The 24655-nt window shown below is 36.2% G+C and overlaps 1 protein-coding gene across 1 annotated transcript in view; it reads left to right on the top strand.

Annotated features, from left to right (window-relative positions):
- Positions 1 to 24083, top strand: part of KIF5B (kinesin family member 5B) — a 29282-nt gene extending 5199 nt beyond the window's left edge. Inside the window, exons 8-25 of the mRNA XM_026842477.1 lie at positions 1304 to 1408; positions 1821 to 1966; positions 5372 to 5520; positions 6791 to 6984; positions 7755 to 7823; positions 8927 to 9133; positions 11035 to 11178; positions 11836 to 12021; positions 12878 to 12995; positions 13324 to 13385; positions 13484 to 13593; positions 13774 to 13875; positions 15926 to 15986; positions 16088 to 16159; positions 16337 to 16441; positions 16945 to 17161; positions 19017 to 19149; positions 21511 to 24083. Of these exons, the coding sequence (XP_026698278.1) occupies positions 1304 to 1408; positions 1821 to 1966; positions 5372 to 5520; positions 6791 to 6984; positions 7755 to 7823; positions 8927 to 9133; positions 11035 to 11178; positions 11836 to 12021; positions 12878 to 12995; positions 13324 to 13385; positions 13484 to 13593; positions 13774 to 13875; positions 15926 to 15986; positions 16088 to 16159; positions 16337 to 16441; positions 16945 to 17161; positions 19017 to 19149; positions 21511 to 21517 (2187 nt within the window). The 3' untranslated portion in view covers positions 21518 to 24083. The remainder of the gene's footprint in view (positions 1 to 1303; positions 1409 to 1820; positions 1967 to 5371; positions 5521 to 6790; positions 6985 to 7754; positions 7824 to 8926; positions 9134 to 11034; positions 11179 to 11835; positions 12022 to 12877; positions 12996 to 13323; positions 13386 to 13483; positions 13594 to 13773; positions 13876 to 15925; positions 15987 to 16087; positions 16160 to 16336; positions 16442 to 16944; positions 17162 to 19016; positions 19150 to 21510) is intronic.
- Positions 24084 to 24655: the final 572 nt, after the last annotated feature.

The raw sequence follows: 24655 nt of genomic DNA, 5'->3' as shown, positions 1-24655 counted from the left end.
AGGTGTGTTGGCTAGCCAGGTACTAGAATAAAAACAGAGTTTTATGGATGTGGAATATCTGAATTTTCTTACATAGTGGTACTAAGTTTCTTAACTTGAACTACTGATTAACATTGTTTAAAGTGGCAGCTTGCTTTCCTGTATCAGTGGCTTAAAGCAGAATGAAATATGTACCATTTTGCTTAGTCTGTATCATTTATTATAGACTGTAATAAAAGAACTAGATTTTTGATCTTTTCATCTTTGCTTCTGGGTTTATCCCCATCTTTGTCTCCAGCTTTTTTCAGTCCTTTCTGCTTGCTGTTGTCTTTTCCTCATGTCATTGTTCTGTGGCCTTATTGTTGTTGCTGATCCTGTGTTTATTCTGAAATCTTTTCTTAGTAATGGTCTTTTCTTTATTAATGCTTCCAGTTTCATTCTCATTAGAGTGAGACCAAAGTTAAAGGGCTGTGTTTCAGGTCTTCTTTCACTGTAGTTTTGTTCCTTTTGCTGTTTATGTCAAGCTTTGCTTTGGTGCTTCTCCCAGTCTATTTGAAATACATGAGGTTTTCTAATGCCTTGTCTTTGATTGGTTTAAACATAGGCATATAAGATTGCTTAGTTGTAGTCATGATCACAGCTTGGTGAGAATAGTAAAGGGAGGATTATAGAACTAGAAGTCAAATTTAGCCCTTGAGGCAGAAGAGTTAAGATTAATAGAATTGTGTCAGAGTAGATTTTTTTTTTTTTTCTTTTCTGCTGATACCTATTTAAGTTCCTAGAGCACTCATGTAGGTCAGATTCAGCCTCTAAAATCTGTTCTCACAAATTCCTGCTAGTAACAACTCTTCTATGTTTTCCAGAGGGAAATGGAGAGGGTTGGTGGTGGTGTGTGGTTTGGGGTTTTTTGTTTCTTTTCGTTTTTTGTTAAGGATGACCTCTGGACAAACTATTCATAACACTTATTTCCTCTTACTTTAAGGAATTCAAGTTTTTTGATAAACATAAAACAACTTTTGAAATTGTCTATTTGATAGTACTTTTTAGCTATACATGCTATCTTCTATGAAAAGGCATGATTTGCAAGGAAAATATTCACTTCAGTTTAAAAAATCAGAAACCTCTTCAAACACTTGAGTTCCAAATGAAAATCGGTGAATCAGAGGAGGAGAAGGAGTTCACTTAATCTGATCCACCTTGGTTACGAGTACCTCATAAGATCAGGGAGACTGACTTAAAAGCTGAAAAGTTACTCAAGTTTTACATAAAATGTGAAAGGTGTTTTTTGAAGATGCACTTAGTAATTTACTGAAATGTTGTATAGGTTAGTAAAACTGGAGCAGAAGGTGCTGTACTGGATGAGGCCAAGAACATCAACAAGTCTTTGTCTGCTCTTGGAAATGTCATCTCGGCTTTGGCTGAAAGCAGTGTAAGTGTTCTTTTGTATTTTTATACTTCAAGGTTAAAAACTTGCATCTCTGAGCGTGATATTATGCAGAAATTTTTTACTGATCTCAGTGATATGCATGGAGTCTTTTATACTAATCCAGTAGCATCAATACATTGCAAGTGGTTGTTATTCTTATACCGTGTTGACACTGATAAGTTACACTTAATGTTGAGGCACCTAAGCATCATAGTGAAAGTTTTCTTGTACCTCAAAGTTACTAAACATAGAAGTACAATTTTATGTAACCCCATGTGTGTTCAGATTTATGAATTAAAGTAGAACCTAATGTCTTGCTAATGAAGTTGAAATAAAAGCTATGCTTTTTCTAGTTTTAACAGGGGAAATGTGTCTAAAAAACCATGACTGATTCATTTAACCATTTTCTTGGTAGACTTATGTTCCATATCGTGATAGTAAAATGACCAGAATCCTTCAAGATTCATTAGGGGGTAATTGCAGAACCACTATTGTTATTTGCTGTTCTCCATCTTCATACAATGAATCTGAAACTAAATCTACTCTTCTGTTTGGCCAAAGGTGAGTAAATTACATCATATTTTGCTATTATTATGCTCAGAAATGATTAAGTTACTCTGTTAAGATTTCTGAATCAAATAATTAGAATGCTCTCTTTCTGTAATTCTCCAGTGCACACATGGCTAAGTTGTGATCTATCGTATAAAAATTTCTGAATTGAGCAGGATCCTGAAGACTCTATTTCTAGGAGGACAGCATATAGTTTGGTTCAAAATATGTTTTAATGTATCATCTTGGAGAGCAATTGATATTCTTCTGGGTTTTTCTGCTTTTTGTTTTTTTCTAAAGTGGAAGGAGGCTGAAAGGAATTATCCTCTTAAGTTGGACCCTTTATTTGCTGGGAGAGCCTGTCCTCTGCCACCCTTTATTTAATAGCATGCTGAATTACATCTTCTGATCAGTTTTCTGTATCGTTACAGAATGCCAGGTTAGAGGGGACCTCAAGTATCTTCTGGTCTGATCTTGTTGGCAAAACACAGTCTAAATAAGATGTCTCAGCGCCCTGTCCAGCTGAATCTTTGAAGTGTCCAAAGTTGGGGAATCCACCACTTCCCTGAGGAGATTATTTCAGAGGCTGATTATTCTTAGTGGGGAAATTTTTCTTCCTGTGTCCAATCGGAGTCTCGCCAGGAGTAACTTGTACCCATTACCCCATATCTTTTCCATGTGACTTCTTGTAAAAAGGAAGTCTCCATCTTCTTTGTAGCCACCTTAAAGGGTGGAAGATGGTGATAAGGTCCCCCCTTAAGCCTTCTCAAGACTGAACAAATTCATTTCTCTCAGCCTTTCCTCATATGACAGGCTTTCTAGTCCTTTGATCATCTTTGTGGCCCTTCTCTGGACCCTGTCGACCCTGCCCACATGTATTTTGCTTAGTGGAGACCAAATCTGAACACAGGATTTCAGGTGTGGCCTGGCAAGTGCTGAGTGGGATAGTGACTTCTTTATCTCAGCTGGTGATGCCCTTGTTGATGCAACCCAGCATCCTGTTGGATTTCTCTGCTGCTGCAGCACACTGTTCACTCATATGGAGCTTGTTGTCCACCAGGATCTCCAGGTCCTTTTCCACAGAGCTGCTCCCCATCCAGGTAGATCGCAGTCTGTGCTGCACTCCTGGATTATGTTTTCCCTGGTGCAAGACCTTACACACCTCATAAGGTTCTTGTTAGCCCACTCTCCCAGCCTATCCAGGTCTTCCTGCAGGGTGGCTCTCCCTTTCAAAGTGTCCCCTTCTCCACTCGGTTTGGTATCATCATCAGGGTACACTTGATCCCGTCATCTAGGTCACTTGTGAAGATATTAAACAGTGTTGGGCCCAATATCAATCCTTGGACTGCACTTGTGACAAGTTGCCGGTTTGAAAAGGAACTATTTACCACCACCCTCTGGGTGCTGCCTGTCAGCCAGTTCCCCACCCACCTCACAGACCACTCGTTTAGACCATAATGCATCAGTTCCTCTAGGAGGAGGCTGTGGGAAACCGTTCAGCTTTGGAGACATCCACGTAGACAATGTCCACCACTCACCCCCACTTCAACTGAGCAGGTTACTTTGTCGTACAAGGTGATCAGGTTTGTCAAGCGTGACTTGCCCTTGGTGAATCTGTGATGGCTTTTCCTAATCATGTACTTGCTTTTGACTTGTGATGGCCCCCAAGAGGATTCATTCCAGAACCAGGGATTGAAGTAAGACTGATAGGCCTGTAGTTTCCTGGATCCTCCTTGAAGCCTTCTTGTAGATGGGGGTGACATTACCCTTTTTCCAGTCTTCTGGCATGTCCCCTGATCTCTGTGGCTTCTCTAAGATTATGGAGAGCTGCCACATGATGACGTCGGCCAGCTCTTTAACACCCTCGGGTAGATAACGTCAGAGTCCATCAATTTGTAGAGATCAAGCTCCTATAATAGTTTGAGCTGAGCTTTTGCTTTTCTAACTCATTTCTGCACACCCTGGCAATACCCTAGTAGTTCCCAATGGGTATTCATCTGCTTTGAGTTAATACTTCAAAATTCCTGTGTCATTTGTACTTGAATTTATAAGTACCTATTTCATATTTGCTATTTTGATAGGTATCTCTTCTTTGCCACTCTGTTAATGCTTCATCATAATACTCTGGTTCCTGACCACTAGATTTAATCACTTCATTTACCAGAGCACATTATGAAAGCTATCAGCATTTTACTTAGTTCATCTAGTCTTCTATGTTAGTGTACCTCTTCCACTTCAGTTCAACATGATAGTTTTCTACTGGTCTCTTCATATAATTTTTTTTATTAAGGGGATTAGACTAGATGACTTCAGAACTTCTTAAAAATCTGGCAGAATATGGGTAGTTAGTGGGTGTGGAGTAATGACTGCATTCTGTAACAGTAGTTATTTTGGTCTCCTTTTAGAATCTAGAAGGTCTTTTCCTTTCCTCTTAGTATTTCTTGAATGAGCTATCAGGAAGCGTTTTCCAGCTGTAGCTCCGTAGTTCCACTGCTTCATGCTCTTGACCTCATCAGGAGTTAGTAGTGTACACTTCTATCTCAGTCACCATAGTTAATCTGGTATATTAATTCAGCCTTCTAGGGATGTTAAATTCATGCTGAAACCCTCAGGCTGTAGTCACTGAAGGCTAGATAAATATCATGTGACTTAGTAGGAGATCATGTGTCTATTGGTAGTCTCAGTAAGACTTTGCAGAAAGATGCTTATACGAGTCATAGTAGGGGGACAGGGGAATTTCTAAATACCATTAAGCTTTTTTCCTGTTTTGATCTTTGAGGGGAAGTGTTTGGTAGTAGGAGACTACAGAAAAATTACTGACATGAGGTATGGCACTAAAGTAAAACTGTATGTTAACTTCATGAAGATACATTATTAATGCTTGTAGTTTCATCTCCAAAGCTAGTGTCTTTGGGTAAGATTTGCCTGACTGAATGTAGACAATCGCATCTGAACTTCGTAGCTGGTACACCTTGTTGGTTAATGGAGATTTAGTAACTGGATTTTTAGGTGGAAATGAGCTGTTTCTTATATAAATTAGGTAGCTTACACCCTAAAAGTGTTATGCTTTCCATTGGAGAAATGTTTGCTAGGTGTGGTGAATGCTACACTTTGTTCAAAGCTGTGCACTGCTGTCCCAACTTGAATTCTTTCATCTGAAAGTATGCAGATTAATTTTTCCAGCTCAACTAGCTGGAGGTTTCTCAGTCTTCACAAAGATTATTGTATTGTTTTGTCCATTAAGAGTTGTATTAATCTAATAGGAAGAATAGTAAGTTGACAGGGAGTAGAAATAAGCTTTTGAAAGCGTTGGGAATGTTTTCAGTTTCACCAGTGATATATAGAAATTTTATTTAATAGCCTTTAACTCCTTTCTTTAAAAATGAAGTTTCAGAGCTCTTTGGTCTTTCTATGTAGAGCAAAGACCATTAAGAACACAGTCTGTGTCAACGTGGAGCTTACTGCAGAACAGTGGAAGAAAAAATATGAGAAGGAAAAAGAGAAAAACAAGACTTTGCGTAACACCATACAGTGGCTAGAAAATGAACTCAACAGATGGCGGAATGGTGAGAAACAATTACATTTTTGTTCTGCAAACTTTAGGCAAGCCAAAAGACACTGAATGAGTCTTCAGGATAAAAAAAAACCAACCACAACTAAGAGCATATGCAAGACACTAATAAGAATATTAAAGTTAGGATATTAAGTTTGCATTGCAACTTTGTATTTTTCACTGGAACAACTAATAATCACATAATGGTGAAAATGTGTGAAAGCATACTGGTGTTAGGTTCTTCAGCACAGAGCCAGAGTTACATTCATTCTAAATTTTGAGGTGGAAAAAAGTTATACTAATTTTAAATGCAGAAACTGTGTAAAATTTCCTCTGGTTTGGTTTTCTAATTCAAATCAGTATCACAAGATCTTGTCTTCATTTAAAATTCAGATATGTTAATAGCCAAAAACCTTCCCAAATCCCAAAATTGCTTATGGTACAGAATGTGTGTCCATTCTTTCTTCCTGAATAATTATTATCATTGAAGTGTCCGGCAAAAAAATGAGTTACATATGGAGCCTTAACTTTAGGAAAGTAGGAACATAGGTCATACATACAGATGTATTCTGGAGTTTGTCAGCTAAAGATGATTTTGTAGTCTTGTAGACAACTGCACCACATCCTGGTGTAAACCTGTGAAAAACATGGTAGCTTAAGTTCAGTAGGATGTGATTTTTAAATTATTTTTTTTTTTTAATCTTTTATGGAGATGGTATGAGGCCACACCTGAAACGTTAAGTATACTCCTTCCAGAATATTGACACAAGGTACTGAAGTGTTGGAAAGAGCCCATACCTTCCAAGGACTGCATAAAATCTTTTGTAATAAGATAGTAAGGAATTTAGTTTACCAGAGAAGTGCCTTGATTTAGCGTGTGGTATTTTTCTGTGTGAAGTTAGTAAAAGTGTAACTGAAAAAATATTTTACATTAGAAGCAAAGCAATTTAAAAGTAAATATGGTTACCTAGCAAAACAGAATGCCAAGGGAAAATAAAGCATTTTCTCCCTTCAGGGCAAGTTAGGTGCCTCTCTAGAAGATACAGTTTGATATGAGGTTGGGAGCTCATAGGAGAGAACTGGGTGAATATAATGTTCTGTGGTAAGCAGGAGATAGTTCAGATGACCTAGCGTAATGTTTTTATATCATGTAATCATGTGAAGTCAATTGCTTATTAACTGTGGAGTGCTGTTAGTAGAGAATATGTAATACTTCTCAAGTATCCACTGTGTGGAAGATACTTCATGGCTGGTTGTACTAAAACTTAAGTATTTTCTTTAAGGGGAGACTGTACCAGTTGATGAACAGTTTGACAAGGAGAAAGCCAACTTAGAAGCTTTTGCAGTGGACAAAGATATTACTGTTATTAATGATAAACCAGCTACCACAATTGGAGTAACTGGCAATTTCACTGATGCTGAGAGAAGAAAATGTGAGGAAGAAATTGCCAAACTGTACAAACAACTGGATGACAAGGTATGCTGTTCTTATTTAATGTAAGAGCTCTTGGAAGTATATCTTGAACAATATATTATATAATATTTAATTTGCCAGTCTCCATTTGCTAGTACAGCTTAAATATTTGCCAATTCTGAAGCTCCGAATAAGAGAAATTAAAATTGTCGTATCTGGTGCTAATCAAATATCCTTTCTCAGTTGCTCTTCCGCCTTTGCTGAAACTACCAAAAAGTGTCCTGAAAACTAAAGTATCAGTACATAGGGAAAAAAAAAGTTCGTAAGGAAAAATTAATGAGAATCTTGAATGGTGTTTCTGCTTTCTGGGTGTAGAATATTTCTAGCTGTTTGTTTGAAATAATACTGTACCAGAAAAAGGAAAATAATGGCAAAGCAGGAAAATGAGTAATTTGAAGACAGCAGTTTTTTCCTTCATGTTATGCATGTTTTATCCGAACACAATTTTAAATTTAAGCAGCAGTACTAAATCTGGAGAGAAAAAAAAATCTTTGAATTGTTTCTTGGAAGTTAGAACAACTTGGAGAAGACTTGCAAAAGCACAGGTACAAGAGTTTTGTCTTTGAAGCATGGTGTGTTATACATACATGCTAGCTTAAGAGCTTAATGGATCAACCAGTAGATTTAAAAGCATTGGTTTTTTTACTTGCTTTCAGTTGTGTAATTGTCTCAGAATATGGAAAAGTTAGATGCTTACACCTACTGTCTCTTAAATTTTTTTTTCTGGAGCAGTATATATCAGTCTATTGAACATAGTCTTACTTCAACTGCAGGATGAAGAAATTAATCAGCAGAGCCAGCTAGTAGAAAAACTGAAAACACAAATGTTGGATCAGGAAGAGGTGAGTTTTGCTCTTGCATCTTTATTGTATTTTTGTTTCTTTAATTTTAAAAAATTTGAGATGTTCTGAATAGATCATAGTTTATGACCAGGGAGTAGAATGATGGCTTAACTGCTGTACAGTAGTTTTCTTTTATTCCTTATCTAATTCTCTGCCTGTTCATTCCCCTCACTTACACTGTGCTAATGGCTAAACGTAAACCAGTTTACGTGAACCTTAAGTATCCATGAAGGTTGAAGGAATTGAGTATTTTATGCAAATACATTAGCAGTTGTTTCCTCCATGCAAAGTTAGTAGCTTGTCAAAACTGAAGATATCTTGATTTACTGTAAGAAATCTGTTTTAAAGTTTACTTCTGTTGAGTGGCTGTACAGAGAGAGAAAGGGGTAGAGGGAAATGTAATGGCCAATAATGAAAAAGGAGTATCTATGTGTTACTTCAGACCATACTTGCTAGAATATTCAAACTATTTGTATGCATATGTTGCCAGTGATGTAACTTAATGGAGAAGGTGCCTATTAATAATGAAATTGATCATTTCATTTAACCATGATATTAGAAAAAGTAATTCTGTATAGCACAAAGATTTTTTTTAAAAATAATCTTTGTGTACATGACAAGAGGAAATGGGTCAAGGACTTAGGAAGTTGGATCTACTGTTTAATTTTACTTAAATAAATCTGCCTCTTCAGCAACTGCTCACTTTGTCTAGTTACTCTTCAGCAGCTAACAATGTTAAAATGTTCCTAGCCTGTTGACAACTTTACTCATGAGTAGTGTTCAGTGGCTTTTTTGAGAACTTGCAATATTCCATGTGTGTTTCCGCTTTCTGTCCTTATGTGTCTTGATTTGTAATCATTTCCATTTTGAAAATACTTTAAAAACTAAAGAATTATGTATACAGATGATAAATTTAATTGTTCATTATACTCTCACTGTACCTGTCTTTAACATCCTTATTGTATGATGCCAGACACTGAAAGTATAGATATAAGCTATTGTAGTGGCTAAAAGCATTAATATGATCTAACTTAATCAGCAAGAAAATTCCATGTATATTTGTTTTTGTTTTAATTTTAAATAAATCTCTATCATTGTTGCAGCTTCTAGCATCAACCAGACGGGACCAAGACAACCTGCAAGCGGAGTTGAATCGCCTTCAGGCTGAAAACGATGCTTCTAAAGAGGAAGTGAAAGAGGTGTTACAAGCTCTTGAAGAATTAGCTGTCAATTATGATCAGAAGTCTCAGGAAGTAGAAGATAAGGCAAAGGAATACGAACTGCTTAGTGACGAACTCAATCAAAAATCGGTATGAAATTGGGATAAGAAATTACTGACAGTCTTCAGTAACTTTTCTTGCCTTACCTGTATTTCTTGCTTGAAGTCATTTAAAGGATTTTCATGGGGAAAATGGGAGTCTAAGTCTAAAACTCCTTTAGTTTTAGCAAAGGGTGATTTTCTAAAACCAGTAAGTTTCAGAAAAGTGCACAGTGAATATTGACTTTGATAGATCTCATCTTTTTAGTACCTATGGCATTTTTTTTACTACCTGAAGAATATTCAGAAAAATCCTAGATGTCAGAACTTAACACTTTATTACATGCTGGTGCTCAGACTTGGTTTTCTTTGTCTTTCTGGTGCAGTTGGGGTAATCCTCATTTAAGAATCTGCTCCTTCCAATCTTGAAATTGCAGTGAGCATGCTACAGCTTTTCTTGAAAGGAACGTGTATTTGCATGCTGTATTTATGGCACATAAAATAGTTTCTCTTGATGCATTCAAAAATAGGCACTTTATTTGACATCCTGAAAGGAGTAGTCCTGAACACTGAGGACCTATTCCAAAAGATCACCCTGGTTAAAATACAGATACTGCACCAGTTCCACAGGATGAATACCATACCCCTCCTTGCATACCTGCATAGTGTCTGAATTGACTAACAGTTTTGGTAGCCAATTATTTGCCAGACTTAAATCAGTTTTAAACAGTTAATACTCTATTCACTATCCTAAAATTCTAAGTACTGGAGAGTATCAGCACGTTTGCTGGCATTGCAGACAGAATATGTGATGGCTCAAGTCTCATTCTGTGTTCTTGAAGGTGAAAATTGGGTGGGTCTGGGTCTTCTAGTGAACGTAGCTGTCAATTTTCAGTTAGATTTGACTAGATAGAATGCTGGCATTAAAATGGATGTTCAGAAGATCATGAAGCTTTAAACTTCTAAGTATTGAGCTGAGTAATCTTTACTGGTAACTTAATCACTTGAAAGTTGGCTCTAAGTCAGATGGTCTCTGGTCTTCCTATTATGAGCAGCATTTACAATTTGGTGGAATAGGCTAGCTGTTTGTGTGTTTGATCCTGAAGTGCATGATTTGGGTGTTTTGCTGGATTTTTTTTTTGTTTGTTTGTTTGCATTGTCAGTAGTTTTAATTAGTTTATAGGTAGTCAAATGATTCTATATGTTATAAGTAATGTCCATTGAGTGTCACAAATAACATACAAGAAACTACATCTTAGAACAGTTGTTGCTAAAATTAAGACATTTCAGTGTTCTTGGTCTGTCACGGCTAACCTGTGCAGTAACTGTACTTCGGAATCACTGGCTGAAACTTTCTTGCTGTAAAACTTTCGGCATTTTTTTAAAACTGGAGAACAAAGAGCAGAAAACAGTATGCAAGCCACTGATCTGCAGCCATTACAACCACAGCAGCTCAAACTAGCTGAAAAACTGCTCTAGAATAAGTGTAGTGCTTATGAACTCTCAGAACTGGGTGCCATTTTTTGATTTGCAAGTAGGAAGTAGTTAACAGCTTTGCAGGCAAAACTGAAATTTTCCTTCACTGAAATATGGTGAAAAGTGTTGGACTTGCTGTCCATGTACCTTTTTCTGTAAATGCAATTTTCTGCAATATTTAACTCTGCTTAACAATGTTGACATGAACTTTGTTGCAGAATTGTGCAATTATAGTTTGTGAGCTGAAGGCATCTGTCCCCAGTACTTTACATTTCTTTCAGAAGAAATACTGTCAATCTAGACTGCTAAATTTTTACTATGTGGTGTGTTCACATAGGTTGATAACGGTTTGGTTTTAGACACAAAAATGGGACACTTCAGTAGGCAACCATGTGTTGCTTTATTTAAATAGTATGAAACTAGTTTTAAAAACAGGAGTGTGTTTTGTTTATTAAAGTGTAACTTCTTTTACTGTAGGTCACTCTAGCCAGTATAGATGCAGAGCTTCAGAAACTTAAAGAAATGACCAACCATCAGAAGAAACGAGCAACAGAAATGATGGCCTCCTTACTAAAAGATCTTGCAGAGATAGGAATTGCAGTAGGAAATAACGATGTCAAGGTAAGAATTAGTCCATGCAGTTGTAATGCCATGTATTACACATATACATTGTGGATAGGTGGGGTCAGTTTTCTCTGTATAGTAAAAATAACCACTATAGGAAGCCTCATGTATATTTAATAATTTGAGCATATATTTATCCATCGCTTATACTGTGACTTAATCAGGTTCCAAACAGATTTTAGTTATGCAAAGAGACGGAAGAGCTGCTCTGATTTTTATTTTTTTTTTCTGAAGTAGTATTTTCATTCATACTGTTAAACTGCTTTATGAAGTGATCATAATCAACAGCCTCGTCTTGAAAAACTAATGCTGACCTACAGTGGCAATCAGGATGATACTTACATTAAAAATTGCATGAGGAACTGAAATAAAAGATAAATCTAGAAGATCACTATAGGACAAGAATATAAGCAGTGTTAAAAATCTGTAGTGAACTGTATTTCCCTCTTCAAGTGACCCATTACCTTTGTGCAAACATCTAAATAATCAATCGGAAAACTTAAAAAAACAAAAAAGTTAGATTTTGGTGTTTAAATGCTCTGATTATCAGTCAAGGCAGGGGCTGTGTGCTGGGCAGTAAGTTGCTTCAGCACCTCTTTAATTCTGTTTCACTGTCTGAGCTTTCTAAATGTGTTATTCCACACTTTTCAGCAGCCTGAGGGAACTGGCATGATAGATGAAGAATTCACAGTTGCGAGACTGTACATTAGTAAAATGAAATCAGAAGTAAAAACAATGGTAAAACGGTGCAAACAGTTAGAAGGCACACAAGCTGAAAGCAATAAGAAAATGGAAGAAAATGAAAAGGAGTTGGCTGCCTGTCAGCTCCGTATCTCACAGGTAAACATTTCATTACAGTGTACTTCCGAAGTGTGTGTTTGAATTCACTAGTGTACGGGAGGGCGGGGAAGTTGCAATTTCTTTTTGACACCTAACAAAGTACATTGTGAGTGAACAGCCATAAGACTCAGCTGTATCTTCAACATTCTCTTCAGTTTGGAAGCTTCTGAGTAATTGTGTGACAAGATGTCAGAATTTCTGCAATATGCTTGTAGCCTGATAATGGTTTTGTAGCACTTGTGTTAAATACGAAGGTCCTTGTGTTGTCCATCACAGGATGCTTTACAAATACAAGTGTTACAGAAGCAGTGACTAGTGAGCACTCTGCCTACTAATGCGCAGTGTGTGGGAGAGGTAGCAATACCCCAGTAAAATTACAGTAGGTTTGCATAGCAGATTACATTTACTTCTGATTTAAGAAAGGCCTTTTTAATGTGATTGTTAGAAAAGATCAGTAATGTGACTTCTAAAGCTTCTGAAAATAGTGATTACATATGCAATTTAATTTTTCTGTATTTTGTTCTACATACAGATGGTAATCTTTTTTTAAATCGAGATGCATATTTCAGTGCAGTCTTCCAAATACCAAGAGGCCTCTCTTGCCTCTGTTAGCATTTAACATTCAAAGCATCTCTTCTCCCAGCCAAAAATGTATTTCATTCCAATCCAGAATAAAGACACTGTTTTACAGGCTACGTTACAGATGTACTTGAGTAGTCATCTTCTTAGAGTTTAGTGGGCACCGTTTTTGTTTTGAGATCAGGTTACTTGTTTAAAAATTAAGTACAAACTGTTTATGCAGATGTAATTCTGTGATACCTAGTTCCAAAGTAAATAAATCTTTTCATCCTACAAGCATGAAGCCAAGATCAAGTCATTGACTGAATATCTTCAGAATGTGGAACAGAAAAAGAGACAACTAGAAGAGTCTGTGGATTCCCTTAATGAAGAATTAGTTCAACTCCGAGCACAGGGTAGGAATTGCCTCCCTGCGCCCCACCCACCGCTACCATTTTAAGTATAAAGTGACAAATAGGGAATTGTTCTGTTTAGATTGAAGGACAGAGCAATAGAATGACTTTTTTCTCCTGAACAAGTAGAATTAATCAATGGAAAAGCATGTTTGCTGTTTGAAAGAACTGCTGTGGATAGGATTGTTAAAGATGTTACCGATTTAATTGATCTTTGCGGTGGGAGGGGACTTCTACCAAATTTTAAGGGGTTGGGAAGGGGAAATTAACTTCATGTTCCCTGTGATTGCCAGTTTACCTGGCTGAAATGTGTTTTCTCTGTACCTGCTAGAAAAAGTCCATGAGATGGAGAAAGAGCACTTAAATAAGGTTCAAACTGCAAATGAAGTCAAGGTAAGCTAACTTCGTTGTTTTTTAAAAAACACAAATTGAAGTACAATTACTTCTTAAAGCGTATAATACATACTGTTTTGGTTTTTTTTTTTTAATAGCAAGCTGTTGAACAGCAAATTCAGAGCCATCGTGAGACACATCAGAAACAAATCAGTAGCCTAAGAGATGAAGTTGATGCAAAGGAGAAACTTATCACTGAACTTCAAGAGTAAGTAATTGTCATTACTTTTAGTAGTGCCAAATGTCTCTGGACTGTGTGAGTACAGAAGCACAGTATGGTGGGAAGGAAGTGGTAAGGGTTTCCTCCAGCTGTGTCTAACTTGTGTTGCTTTATTGAATGTTGTATCTAACAGGTTCAGTTGATATAATATTTACTTTCTGTGTTCAGCCAAAACCAGAAGATGATGCTTGAACAGGAACGTCTTAGAGTTGAGCATGAGAAGTTGAAAGCAACTGATCAGGAAAAAAGTAGAAAACTGCATGAGCTTACGTAAGTGATAATGCTGCATAAAACAAGTGTGTGTGGGAACACTTACAGTTTAAAAACTAGTGGCCTAGTATGATGAAGTGGCTCTGACTATATGCCTGTTAGGGAGAGAGGCTCCAAAGCCTTCCTGAAGTTAACTTTTTTAAACCTTTGCACTGGCTTAATATTTAAAATTAGAAGTAAAAGGATGAAAGATACGAAGGCCACAACTTTTTATTTGTTAATATGGTATGGGTTGGAGTCATTTACTTTTCAATTTTCAGCTAAGTATTGCATGCTCTAAGACTGGAAGAGGCTTGTAACAGTTCCCTTACTACTTCTTGTGTTCCCTTACTCTTTTTGGTGCTGGTGCAATTTTAACTAGTTAGGTGGTTCTAACTGGCTTATTCTTGAGATTAAACAGCTGCATACTTCATTGAGTAACTAAATATAGTGTATTAGTGAATTAGAGACTAAAAAGTTAATGCAAAAATTAGAACTGAATTCTGCTTGCAGGTAAGTGTTGAAGGGTCAAGCTGAAAAACAGTTTTCTAGAAATCTGACCATAATCTTGTCATCTCCTGGTGCTTTCTAGGGAGAGTATCAATAGCGACCCCTTTCTGGCATATATGAATTTATTTTTACAGGAGTTAAAAATATTTTTTAAAATTTTTCAGAAGTGCATGCTTTTTGGCCATGTTTAAAACACACAGTGGCTTTCAGGTTTTTGTCATAGAACTTGAAATAATCAGACACACCTGATTGCTCTGTACTGCTAACCAATAAGCAACACCTTTTTTTCTTTTTTCTCTTTTTTTTTTGTTTAGCCTTACTGTGAAATACAGCGTTGGCTTAACTGTCTAAAATTCCAACAGTACTTTGGGCTTGTGAATCCATCTTATTCCGATATATTTATATGCCACAGTGATTACAAAAGTTACATTAGTTACAATAGGTTTTCTTGTCTTGCAAGACTTAATATATGTACCACATTATTGCTTCTTATTTCAGTTTGCAGGCTAAACTATATATAGCATTGATCCCTTAAAGGCACTTGCTAAATTAGAAGCTTTCCTCTTCAAAAGCCTTTCAAAGAAGTGTTAAAATTTAGTTTGGTGTTCTGTGTCCTCCCCCAGCCTTTTTGAATCAAATAATTTTCCATTGTATGTCATAAATGTGCATGGCAAATGCCAGGCCAGAAACAATGCAGATTATTCGCTACGTTTTTAGACTTAGACTTGTATAAGATATCTGGAACTACTTTTCCAGTGAGGTCTGGAAAATGGATAGAATGCAGAGATATTCTTTAGAATATTTTATTACCTTAAATGTTTAATCATTTAGCTGTGAACTAGTAGTGGAACTGGCCAAGTGAGGAGTAATTTCCAGAAGAAAAGAAACTTTTTGGCTACTGAATAGGAACACGTCACTTTCATGCAGTCCCTGGCCTTCCCATTCCAACCTCGTCAAAAAATAAAAGTCCCCATTCATTTCCAGTATCCTGTCATCTTAGTAATTGTACTGCCTTAGAATTCTGAGAGAGAACATTAGCAGTGCGCTAAGTGCTTTCATGTTAAATAGGAAGACAGGTTATATTCCTGTAAACTGAGATTGTTGTTTATGATGCTAGTTGTGGCAACTGTGTTGGGGGTGGTAGAATAGAACAAAACAAATTAAAAATCCTTAAACTGTAACGTGATACTTATCATCTCAGCTGGCCGGAGATAAGAACATTTGTAGGATAAGATCTCCCTGAGTATTCATCCTGAACCTGACTCTGAGAATCTTCTAGATTCTTTTCTAGAAACTTCAAATTTACACATCTCAATGTACTATTTTGTATCCCTTCAATACTAAAAGTATTTCTTTCTTTTCCTCCTGCAACACCCTCACTCCCATCTCACCCCATACAGATTTCTGAATATGGTTGTCATCTGCTGGTTACATCCTTAATTGAGGATTTCAACTGAAAGAGATTCTTTTTACCATATAGTTTTTATCACTCTAGCTGCCTAAAACATTAAAATTTCCAAGTTTGCTTGGATGTTTCAGGATTAATTTATTCTCTTTATAGGGTTATGCAGGACAGACGGGAACAAGCAAGGCAAGATTTAAAGGGTTTGGAAGAGACTGTGGTAAGATAGTCAGAATCTATTCCAAAGCAAATGTCATTACTTTTTTTTTTCCTTCAGAGTTTTTTTTTTTCTTTTTTTTAATTTCTTTTCCTTAACTGTAGGCAAAAGAACTTCAGACTCTTCACAATCTTCGGAAGTTGTTTGTTCAAGATCTGGCTACTAGAGTGAAAAAGGTAAAGTGCTGCTGTAGTGAAACTTTGTTTTTCTGAAAATACTACATGAATTTCAGTTTAGAACTAAATTAGGAATTGATCTTTATGCATTGTAATTTTTCTGGCTTGATCTTAATATACAAGTTCAGATTTGTACTGATGCTCCTCTCTGTCTTCCCATACCTTTTTTTACTGCAGAGTGCTGAGATTGACTCAGATGATACAGGAGGCAGTGCTGCACAAAAGCAGAAGATTTCCTTCCTTGAGAATAATCTTGAACAGCTTACAAAGGTTCACAAACAGGTACAGTGAGGCTTAATTTCAAGTTGTAATTAAAAACAAACTACTTAAGGTGCATTATTACAGAAGGGACCAAATGCATATTGGTCATAAAGTAACTTTTATAATTAAATATTTCTACATCTTGAGTGTGTCTCTTGATATAAAACAATAGACTGAAGTTTTCCTGTAAGGTAAAATAATAACTATTTTAAGTACATGTGGTTATGTAACAAAATAGCTGCATTTAAACTGAATTGGCCTAGGGGTTGCTTGCCCGTCTCTGAAGAAGAATGTAGATTTCATGTGCCTACATTGGGTAGCATGTTCTTCCACAGTAAATGATTTTCAAATCACAATCTTACTGATGAACTATTAGATTTACTAAGATCTTAAGCTACTATAATGTAGTGGCCCTACTGTTTTGCCTATTTAGCTGTTTTGCCTATTTAGTGTTGGGAGGGTGTTTTGATTGGCTCTCTGTATGAAGAGAGATATCAAGAAAATAACCAATTCTGGGTTTGTAGCTGGTACGTGATAATGCAGATCTTCGCTGTGAACTTCCTAAACTGGAGAAGCGACTTAGAGCTACAGCTGAAAGAGTTAAAGCTTTGGAGTCTGCACTGAAGGAAGCTAAAGAGAATGCTTCTCGTGATCGCAAACGGTATCAGCAAGAAGTAGATCGTATAAAGGAAGCTGTAAGATCCAAGAATATGGCCAGAAGAGGACATTCTGCACAAATTGGTTAGTGAAGAATCCCTTGTCCCCTAAAGCTCCATCTATCTCCTGATTTTTATTTTTTTTTAAAAAATCTTTGTGCACGTGTGCATCTTTCAACCCTGGTTGGAACTGCATGCATGAACATGTGTTTTCTACCATGAGTTGTATCTTGATTAATAGACTGTAAGCATGTGTGGGTAGTTGTATATGGTTGTATATGGTTGTTTAGAGGGGTTTTTTCCTTATTTTAAATGGGTCTCTTCCCGGTAGCTGGGCTTTTGTACATGCTTACCAACATAGAATTCTAGCCTGAATGTGTGTTCCATTTCCTAGAATAAAACAATACACTGAATGTGAGTCTTAAATCTGTAACATCATTCCAATTCCATTCTAAATTCTAAGACTATGTAGGTATTCCAAAGCAAGAAGAGAGATTAAGCCATCCCTTTAAACAGAAACAACAAAATTGTCTTGGTGCCTCTTGATCTTGTGGGGGAGAGGGGCAGGCAGAAACCCAGAGCTAACATCCTAAGATACCTAATTACCTGTTTGGTTCTTTGTTCCAAAACATATAGTACTTTGTAGCCCTCTCTAGGGGAAAAGAATGGAAAAAACAGAAGTTTGTAGTAGCTAGTAGTGTTTCTTAACTGTGTGGTGGGAGAACAGTCGTATTCCCTTGGTCCTCCACCTGCCATTGCACTATCAAGTGCTGAGGGTCAAGAAGGTGCGTGACGCTGTGGAGGACTTGACTGTGCCTGTTACATTATTGTTGTAGAAGTAGCTACAGCCTTTTTGTTGTCCTGGGTCAGGTCTTCAGTAATCAATATGCTTTTCTTAAATGCAAATGCAACTGAAATGAGCATTGCAGTTAAACTTCACTCATATTCTGTAGGTCTGCAAAGAGCTGTTGCAGAATGAAGTTAAAATTTTTTTTCTTGGTCGTTTTAAGAGGTGGCTTGAAGACAGGTGCTTTCTTGGAGCTCACCTGAGAGAAAGATAAGACAGGAAGACAAACAGATTCTCTAGTGAGTTTACCACGGGTATAAAGCCTCTTGTACTTGGGTGTCTAGGTGAGCTAGTCATGTCTTACTGGAGATCAGCTTCCTCTAAGGCAGAAATTGAGAAGTGTTTCTCTGATGCAGTTGCTACCTGTAGGTACTTTATCTCCACTCTTACCTGCTGAAACTTCAAATGCTTCTGTTTAATATTATAGAACTCTACAAAAGTCATAACATTGTGCATGTCCTGTTAAGAGCTAGTGCAAAACTGATTGAAAATATAGTTTGTTTATCAAAATGTATGCAGCTTGTGAATTATCTGTCAAAGCTACTAGTTTTGAATTCCATATTAAGGCAAGTTTTATTTTTACATGGTGGTAAGAAGCAGTGTTATCTGTGGCATAATTGGTACACAGAACCACCTGCAGAGCAAAGTAACTAGTGGCTTATCAAATAAGTAGATGTGGGAAATACAGCAGGGTATAATGCTTCCTTACAGGACCATAACCCTCATGAAACTGTCTAGCGATGTGTCTTACTGGAGTTCTTACTACCAAGAAATAGGACTCTCACAGGGAAATCCATTAGGTGGGGCAGATCAATACATGTGAAGATCCATAATTGTTTTCAGAAGTTCTGCTACTTTAATTCTAATAAGGACAATAAAAGCAAAACCTTTCCTATTTTTAGGGCTTGTTAGATTTGACACTGATCTGTTAGGTGCTCAGAATGCCATCTCCTAAACTTGTTTTCTTACTCAAAGTGCCTTCAATTTTTATTATTACATTTGGGATACTATAAAATAAAGAATTAATAAATTTGAATAATCAAAGTTAAAATTTTGTTGTATGTATCTGTAAGTCATGTTTCTTTTCATGCAGCTAAGCCTATCCGTCCTGGCCAACATCCAGCAGCTTCTCCAACTCATCCAAGTGCAATTCGTGGTGGAGGTGCATTCACTCAAAACAGCCAGCCAGTTGCACTGCGTGGTGGTGGAGGACGGCAAGACAAAGTGTAAGTTTGTCTTGTAGGATTTTTTTTAAATGTGCAATTAAACCACTTTGTATTAGTTTTATTGCAGTTCATTCTTTGGCGTAAAATCATTAACATCACTTTTTTTTTTTCCACAAAATCTTAGAGAAACAGTACACATTTACATCTGACTAACACTGCTGGTGCTTTTGTTATAAAATTGATGTTTGTTGTAAAAGGGCAGGTTTGGAGTTGTTCTAATTCAGCAGAACAAAATGTGAAAACAGTCAGTTGGAGATAGTCACCAGTCACAGCCAATAGCTACTGTTTGGGAAAGGAGTGGACAGTTTAAATTTTTTTTGTTTGCTAGTATCTTTTTAAATACAGGGTTTTTTTTTCAGAAAACATTGTAATGAATCAGCATCAGTGATGAAATTAAAAAGACCCTATTCTTATGTTGTTTATTTGGTGTTCTTGCTATGTTTGCACACTGTTTCATGTGTCAGTGATTTGGAAGTATTTAACAGAAAAAATCATGTCTTCATCTGGTAAATTTACAAAGTTAGCCTAGCTAAAATGCAGTTAGAGTAATTGAAATTAATATGTGCACTTACTTGAAAAGTCTCTAATCTCCTAAGTAATTACATGTAGTCCGGTACTTAATATGCTTAAATTGCTCCCAGAATGACATCTCTTTAATGTCTGTTACGGTTGGTCTGTTGGTCACCTAACAGTAATGCTTTGCTGCATTCTCTGTCGTCATTTTCACTTCTGAGCATTTTTATAAATGTTTTCTAGGCATTCCCTTAGTTAAGGGTATCTGCATCTTCAGTTTGGAAATATTAATCATAAAATGGTTGTGTGGAGCTTCTCCTGGATGCAAGTAATCTTGTTTCCATTTGCTTTTTATTAGGTGACTGACTTTTCAAAGTTTTCTCTCCAATTTAGAGAAAATCAGGCTGTGGTACTAGTTAGGGTACCTGGTCCTGTTCAGTAGTACGTCTTAGTAAAAAGAAGTTGAAGTGATATGTGCTTACCTTAACCTCGAATAACATTTACCTTCAGTAACAGAGTGGGCAATTTGTGGATTATTGAATTAATCTTCAGATTGCCTTTGTAGTCAAAGTAGCTGTCTAGCTCAGCTGTCCAACGTAGACACATTTCAAGATATGATTGACCCAATTTTACTTTAGTAGATGCCTAGTAGTATGAGTTTGCACATGCTCTGATATTGCCTAGAATTCTAACTGAAGAGAGCCTGTTTAGTCTCATACTTCAAGAGTACTTATAATGGTTAATATAATCAGTAATAAATAACTAAATTTTGAGCTTGCATTTTGCTTTGGAGAAGAGTTTTCACTGTTGGTGCTGGGAAATTTAGGAGACATAACACTTTGACTTTTGGACCATGTGTAGATAAATCATGAAGGAGTAGAAAATTGTGAAGTATTCCTAGAACACCTTTTTAACAAACAAACCAAGAAACTCCCACAAAATATGATTACAGAACCCCTTAAACAGTCATAAAGCTTTCATATAATTCTTCTAATGTCAGCATGTTACCTATTGCTGTAGAACCAAGCTGAGTTTAGCACCTAGAGGCAGGCAAGGGGTTGTAATTTATTCCAACTTCCCTATATTATTTTTGGAAGAACCTGTCCCTCACAAAAGTAAAGGAACAAAACTTTTTTACTTTATTTTACTATTAAGTAGAAATTTATTCTGAGCTTGTGAATACTCAGGTAGCCAATATGATTTTTCTCTACAGTAATGTCTGTTATACTTTTCTAGAGGATTAATACAAATACTAAGCATCTGAACTTCTGATTGAAGAAGAACTTTTGGTACAATAGGAACATGATGTCCTGTTTTATGTTTGGAGACCACCATTTAACAAATTATTCTGGGAACATTAAAGAAATACAGAGATGGTAAATTGTTATTTCCCCTATGCAAATCAAACCTTTTTAGGACGATTAATGCCAAATGATCTCTTAATTCCCATTTCATCTTCTCAAAATAGCAAAGTCAGAACTTTGCAGCAGCTGCTAGGTGGTATCCAGACAGTTCTCACTGACCTGGCAAAGTAGCAGCAGTCATAGGAAATGGAGCTGGGTTATAAATGGCTTGTGTTTGTAATGTTTACTCTGTTAAGGCAATCAAGATTGCATACCCAGTCAGTTTATTGTGCTGTAAATTTGTTGGTAGCAGACATCTTAAATGCTTTGTGTTGCATAATTTCTTGTTCTAAAGTAGGTGTTTCATTAGTACTTAATCTGAGTGGTCTAAGAATTGAGCTCTTAAAGGCTACTGTAAATAGTGCATATGGTCTACTGTACATAATTTGGCTTCTTTGGCTTATGAGGTACAAGCACTTAACTCTGTTATTTTTCTCATTTACAGTTGCTGAAAAGTAAATACAACGTGAGGAGAATTGGATATCACGTAGAGGGAGTCATTCCGAGACAATAATCTCTCCCTTTGGGGACTGCAGGATTATTTTTTTGAAAATGTATAAATTATACCTGGCCTGTACAGCTCTTCCCCCTTCTACAAATTCTGCTAACTGATTCCCAAAAAAAAAACTAGAGTGCAATTTTGGCGTCTTGAAAAATGACATGTTACTTAAAGTGTAGCTCTGCTCATTACACAGTTTGTCTTTCATGTCTTAAATTTAGTCTGCACTGTGCCAAGCTGAATGTACATTGAGAAAAATCTTAGTTCAAATTTTCTAGCTTAATTTGTGTACATCTTATTGTCTTAGGGAATGTGCAACAGTGTTTAAGTATACTTCCATTTATCTCACCTCACGTAACACTACATGTCCCACTGAATTAGAATGGCACTCTACAGTTTTCTTTTGGAATGCTACATGGATCACTGGAACTAAATTTATTTGTACAGTGTAAGAATACTGAAGTGTGCTTATGACAACTGCCGTAAGGCACTGCGATTGCTACACCACACAACTGAAGAGTTCAGTATGAACAAGGCTGTTTAACTGTTATCTGATTACATGCCCGTTTATTGGGTAATTTAGAAATAAATATTGTACAGTAATAAGAGTAAACCTAAGTTTACAAAAAAAGACTTTGGCAATGGATTATCCCATCTGTCCTGTTCCTGATTCTGCACACAGTACAGTCTGGTGGAGTGAAAACATTCTGCTTCATTCTGATGAGCCTGTCTGTCCATTTGTCTGTATCTGTGACGGTTCAGTTTTGCTATTTTATAGTAGTGAAATGAGCGCAATCTAAAATTTAACTTGATATGCCACTACATACACAGTACCAGAATTTTTGGTGAAAATTTTAACTTTCCATTTAAAAAAACTTTCAGCAACTGGCCCACGAATTCAGATACGTTAATAAAGGATACGACTTTTTAAGACTGATGTATCTGGAAATCCCAGAGACGTGTTAAAAAAAATAATAAAATAAATAAAGTGCTACCCTGAATTGTATTTGTAATCCATTTGTAAGTAGGTATATGAAATGTCCGAAGTAGTAGTTGTTGAATATTTTTCTTCTCTTTGCAATAAAGTCCTGTAAAGTGGCTAACAAAATGAAACATGGGTTTTTTTTTTTTGTTTTGAGCTCCAGTAATACCACTGAGCTGAATCTGGTTTTTAAAATTTTGTAGTATAGTTAGCCTAACTTATTCATAGGGTTTAGCCACTATAATTTTTAGAACAGCCACCTTCTAGATAGATATTAGTTAACAGGTCTTTGAGAAAGAAAGAACTTAATATTACTGAAAGAATTCAGTGAACTTTTCAGACCCAATTGGTACCACTTTGTGTGCTGGCTTGAATTTTTCACTGGGTATTCATCAGTTATTGTGGAAACAGTAGAGACCCTATGGCTGTTCAGACAGCAAATCACTTTCAACTTTTATATTATAAATAGACAAAGTATTTATATTACGATGGAGTGTAGTCAGATTTTAGACCCTGAACCACTTTTTTCTATATCTACAGTAGTCTGAATTTTTAATATTTTTGATTTTTAAAGGTTGAGTATATCAGTCGGAAATCTCACTATTTTGGAGTTCTCAGCTTTTAAGACTGTTTTGTTCGTTAAGGCTGCCAAACACTCCAAACTTGCAGTTGTTTTAGAGCACGATTAAAGACAGCATACTGAGGAAATAAAAATAAAGGAAAAGCAAATTATTTTGAATTAAATTTCTCATAATGGAAACAGCACTGTCTCCTCTCCTTCTCAGTGTTAACCACAGGTTTTCAGACCTTCATTTGTTAATATGCAATCATAAAAACAAAGCACCCCACTTTCTTTAAAATACATTCAGATGAAGCAGGATTTTTTTCTCATGCTGAATGGGGGTTTTATTCCTGTAGGTAATTATCATGGGGTTTGGTGCTGAAAATTGTTGTGTTTAAAAAAGAAAAAAAGGTAACTAGCCTGTAGCTCATTGTACATCACCTTTTTATATTTAAACTTTTTCTTATTTTAAACCTTCTATGAAGTTTACCAAGAACTGCCTCTTAAAATGTGAAAAAAAAGAAAAAGAAAAAACAAAACACAACAAACAACTTTTTTATTTTCTGGTTTGGCTGTCATAGGTCAGCTAAACAGGACAATTACAGTTTTTTGTAAATTATTCAGTCTATACGGGGAATGTTCAACACTGCTGTTTCAACTTGCAGTCTTTGAATGGTTCTTATTTTTATGTTCCTCTAGATCATATTTTTTAAAAGATGGTTTAGGATAGGAACTTGGTGAAATATTTATTTCTGCTGAACAACTAAATTATTTACGTAACTTAAATGCTGATTCACTACTGTGTGTAACTCTAAATTTGACATGAGGACAAGTCTACCTGTGGAATATGATTTAACTTCAGTACACTTAAAATGCATTAAAACAATTGGTTTGGGGAAGACGCCATATAGTTTTAACTTACCTGCATGCTGTAAATGTATTTGTGTTTAAATAAAGAGAAGAAAAATCTTTGAACTTTGTGCATTTACTCAGTCTCTACACCTGTTTGTTAAACTGTCTCCATATAATACTTGCTAGGTTTCATGACCGCTTATCTCAATGTAAATCGTGATTACTTGATGTTTCTAACCTCTTATTCCAGTCTTTTCTAATACAAGTAAGCTTTCCTACACACAAATATGGATATTTCTTAGTCTTCAAAAGACGCACAAACAACAAAACCAAAAAGTGAACAACAAAAAAAATCCACCAGTTGATGCCTATGGAAATGTGTGGAAATTGATTACAGCCACAGTATATCAGAATTTGCACCCCTTCAACTAGGGATTGCTTTTAGTATGTATTTCATAAATATGCTAACTTAATAGCCCTTTTTAATGGCTTGTCTTGATTGTGTATGTTTTGGGGGGTTTTTTGAACATGAACTTGCACCCTCTCTTGGATACAGCAAGTGACACACTTGAAAGAATTGTCCCTTGGCATAGGCTGTAGACATAGGCATTCTTTCTCCTAAATGACAGATTTCCTCTCTTGCTCAAAGCAGCTGTTTTGTTTCCAGACCGCTAATCTCTGTCTTAGTATTCAGC

The sequence above is a fragment of the Athene cunicularia genome (assembly GCF_003259725.1).
Source record: "Athene cunicularia isolate RWA chromosome 2 unlocalized genomic scaffold, athCun1 chr2_part1, whole genome shotgun sequence".
In the NCBI taxonomy this organism is placed as follows: domain Eukaryota; kingdom Metazoa; phylum Chordata; class Aves; order Strigiformes; family Strigidae; genus Athene; species Athene cunicularia.
This window is presented reverse-complemented; position numbering and strand designations above follow the sequence as displayed.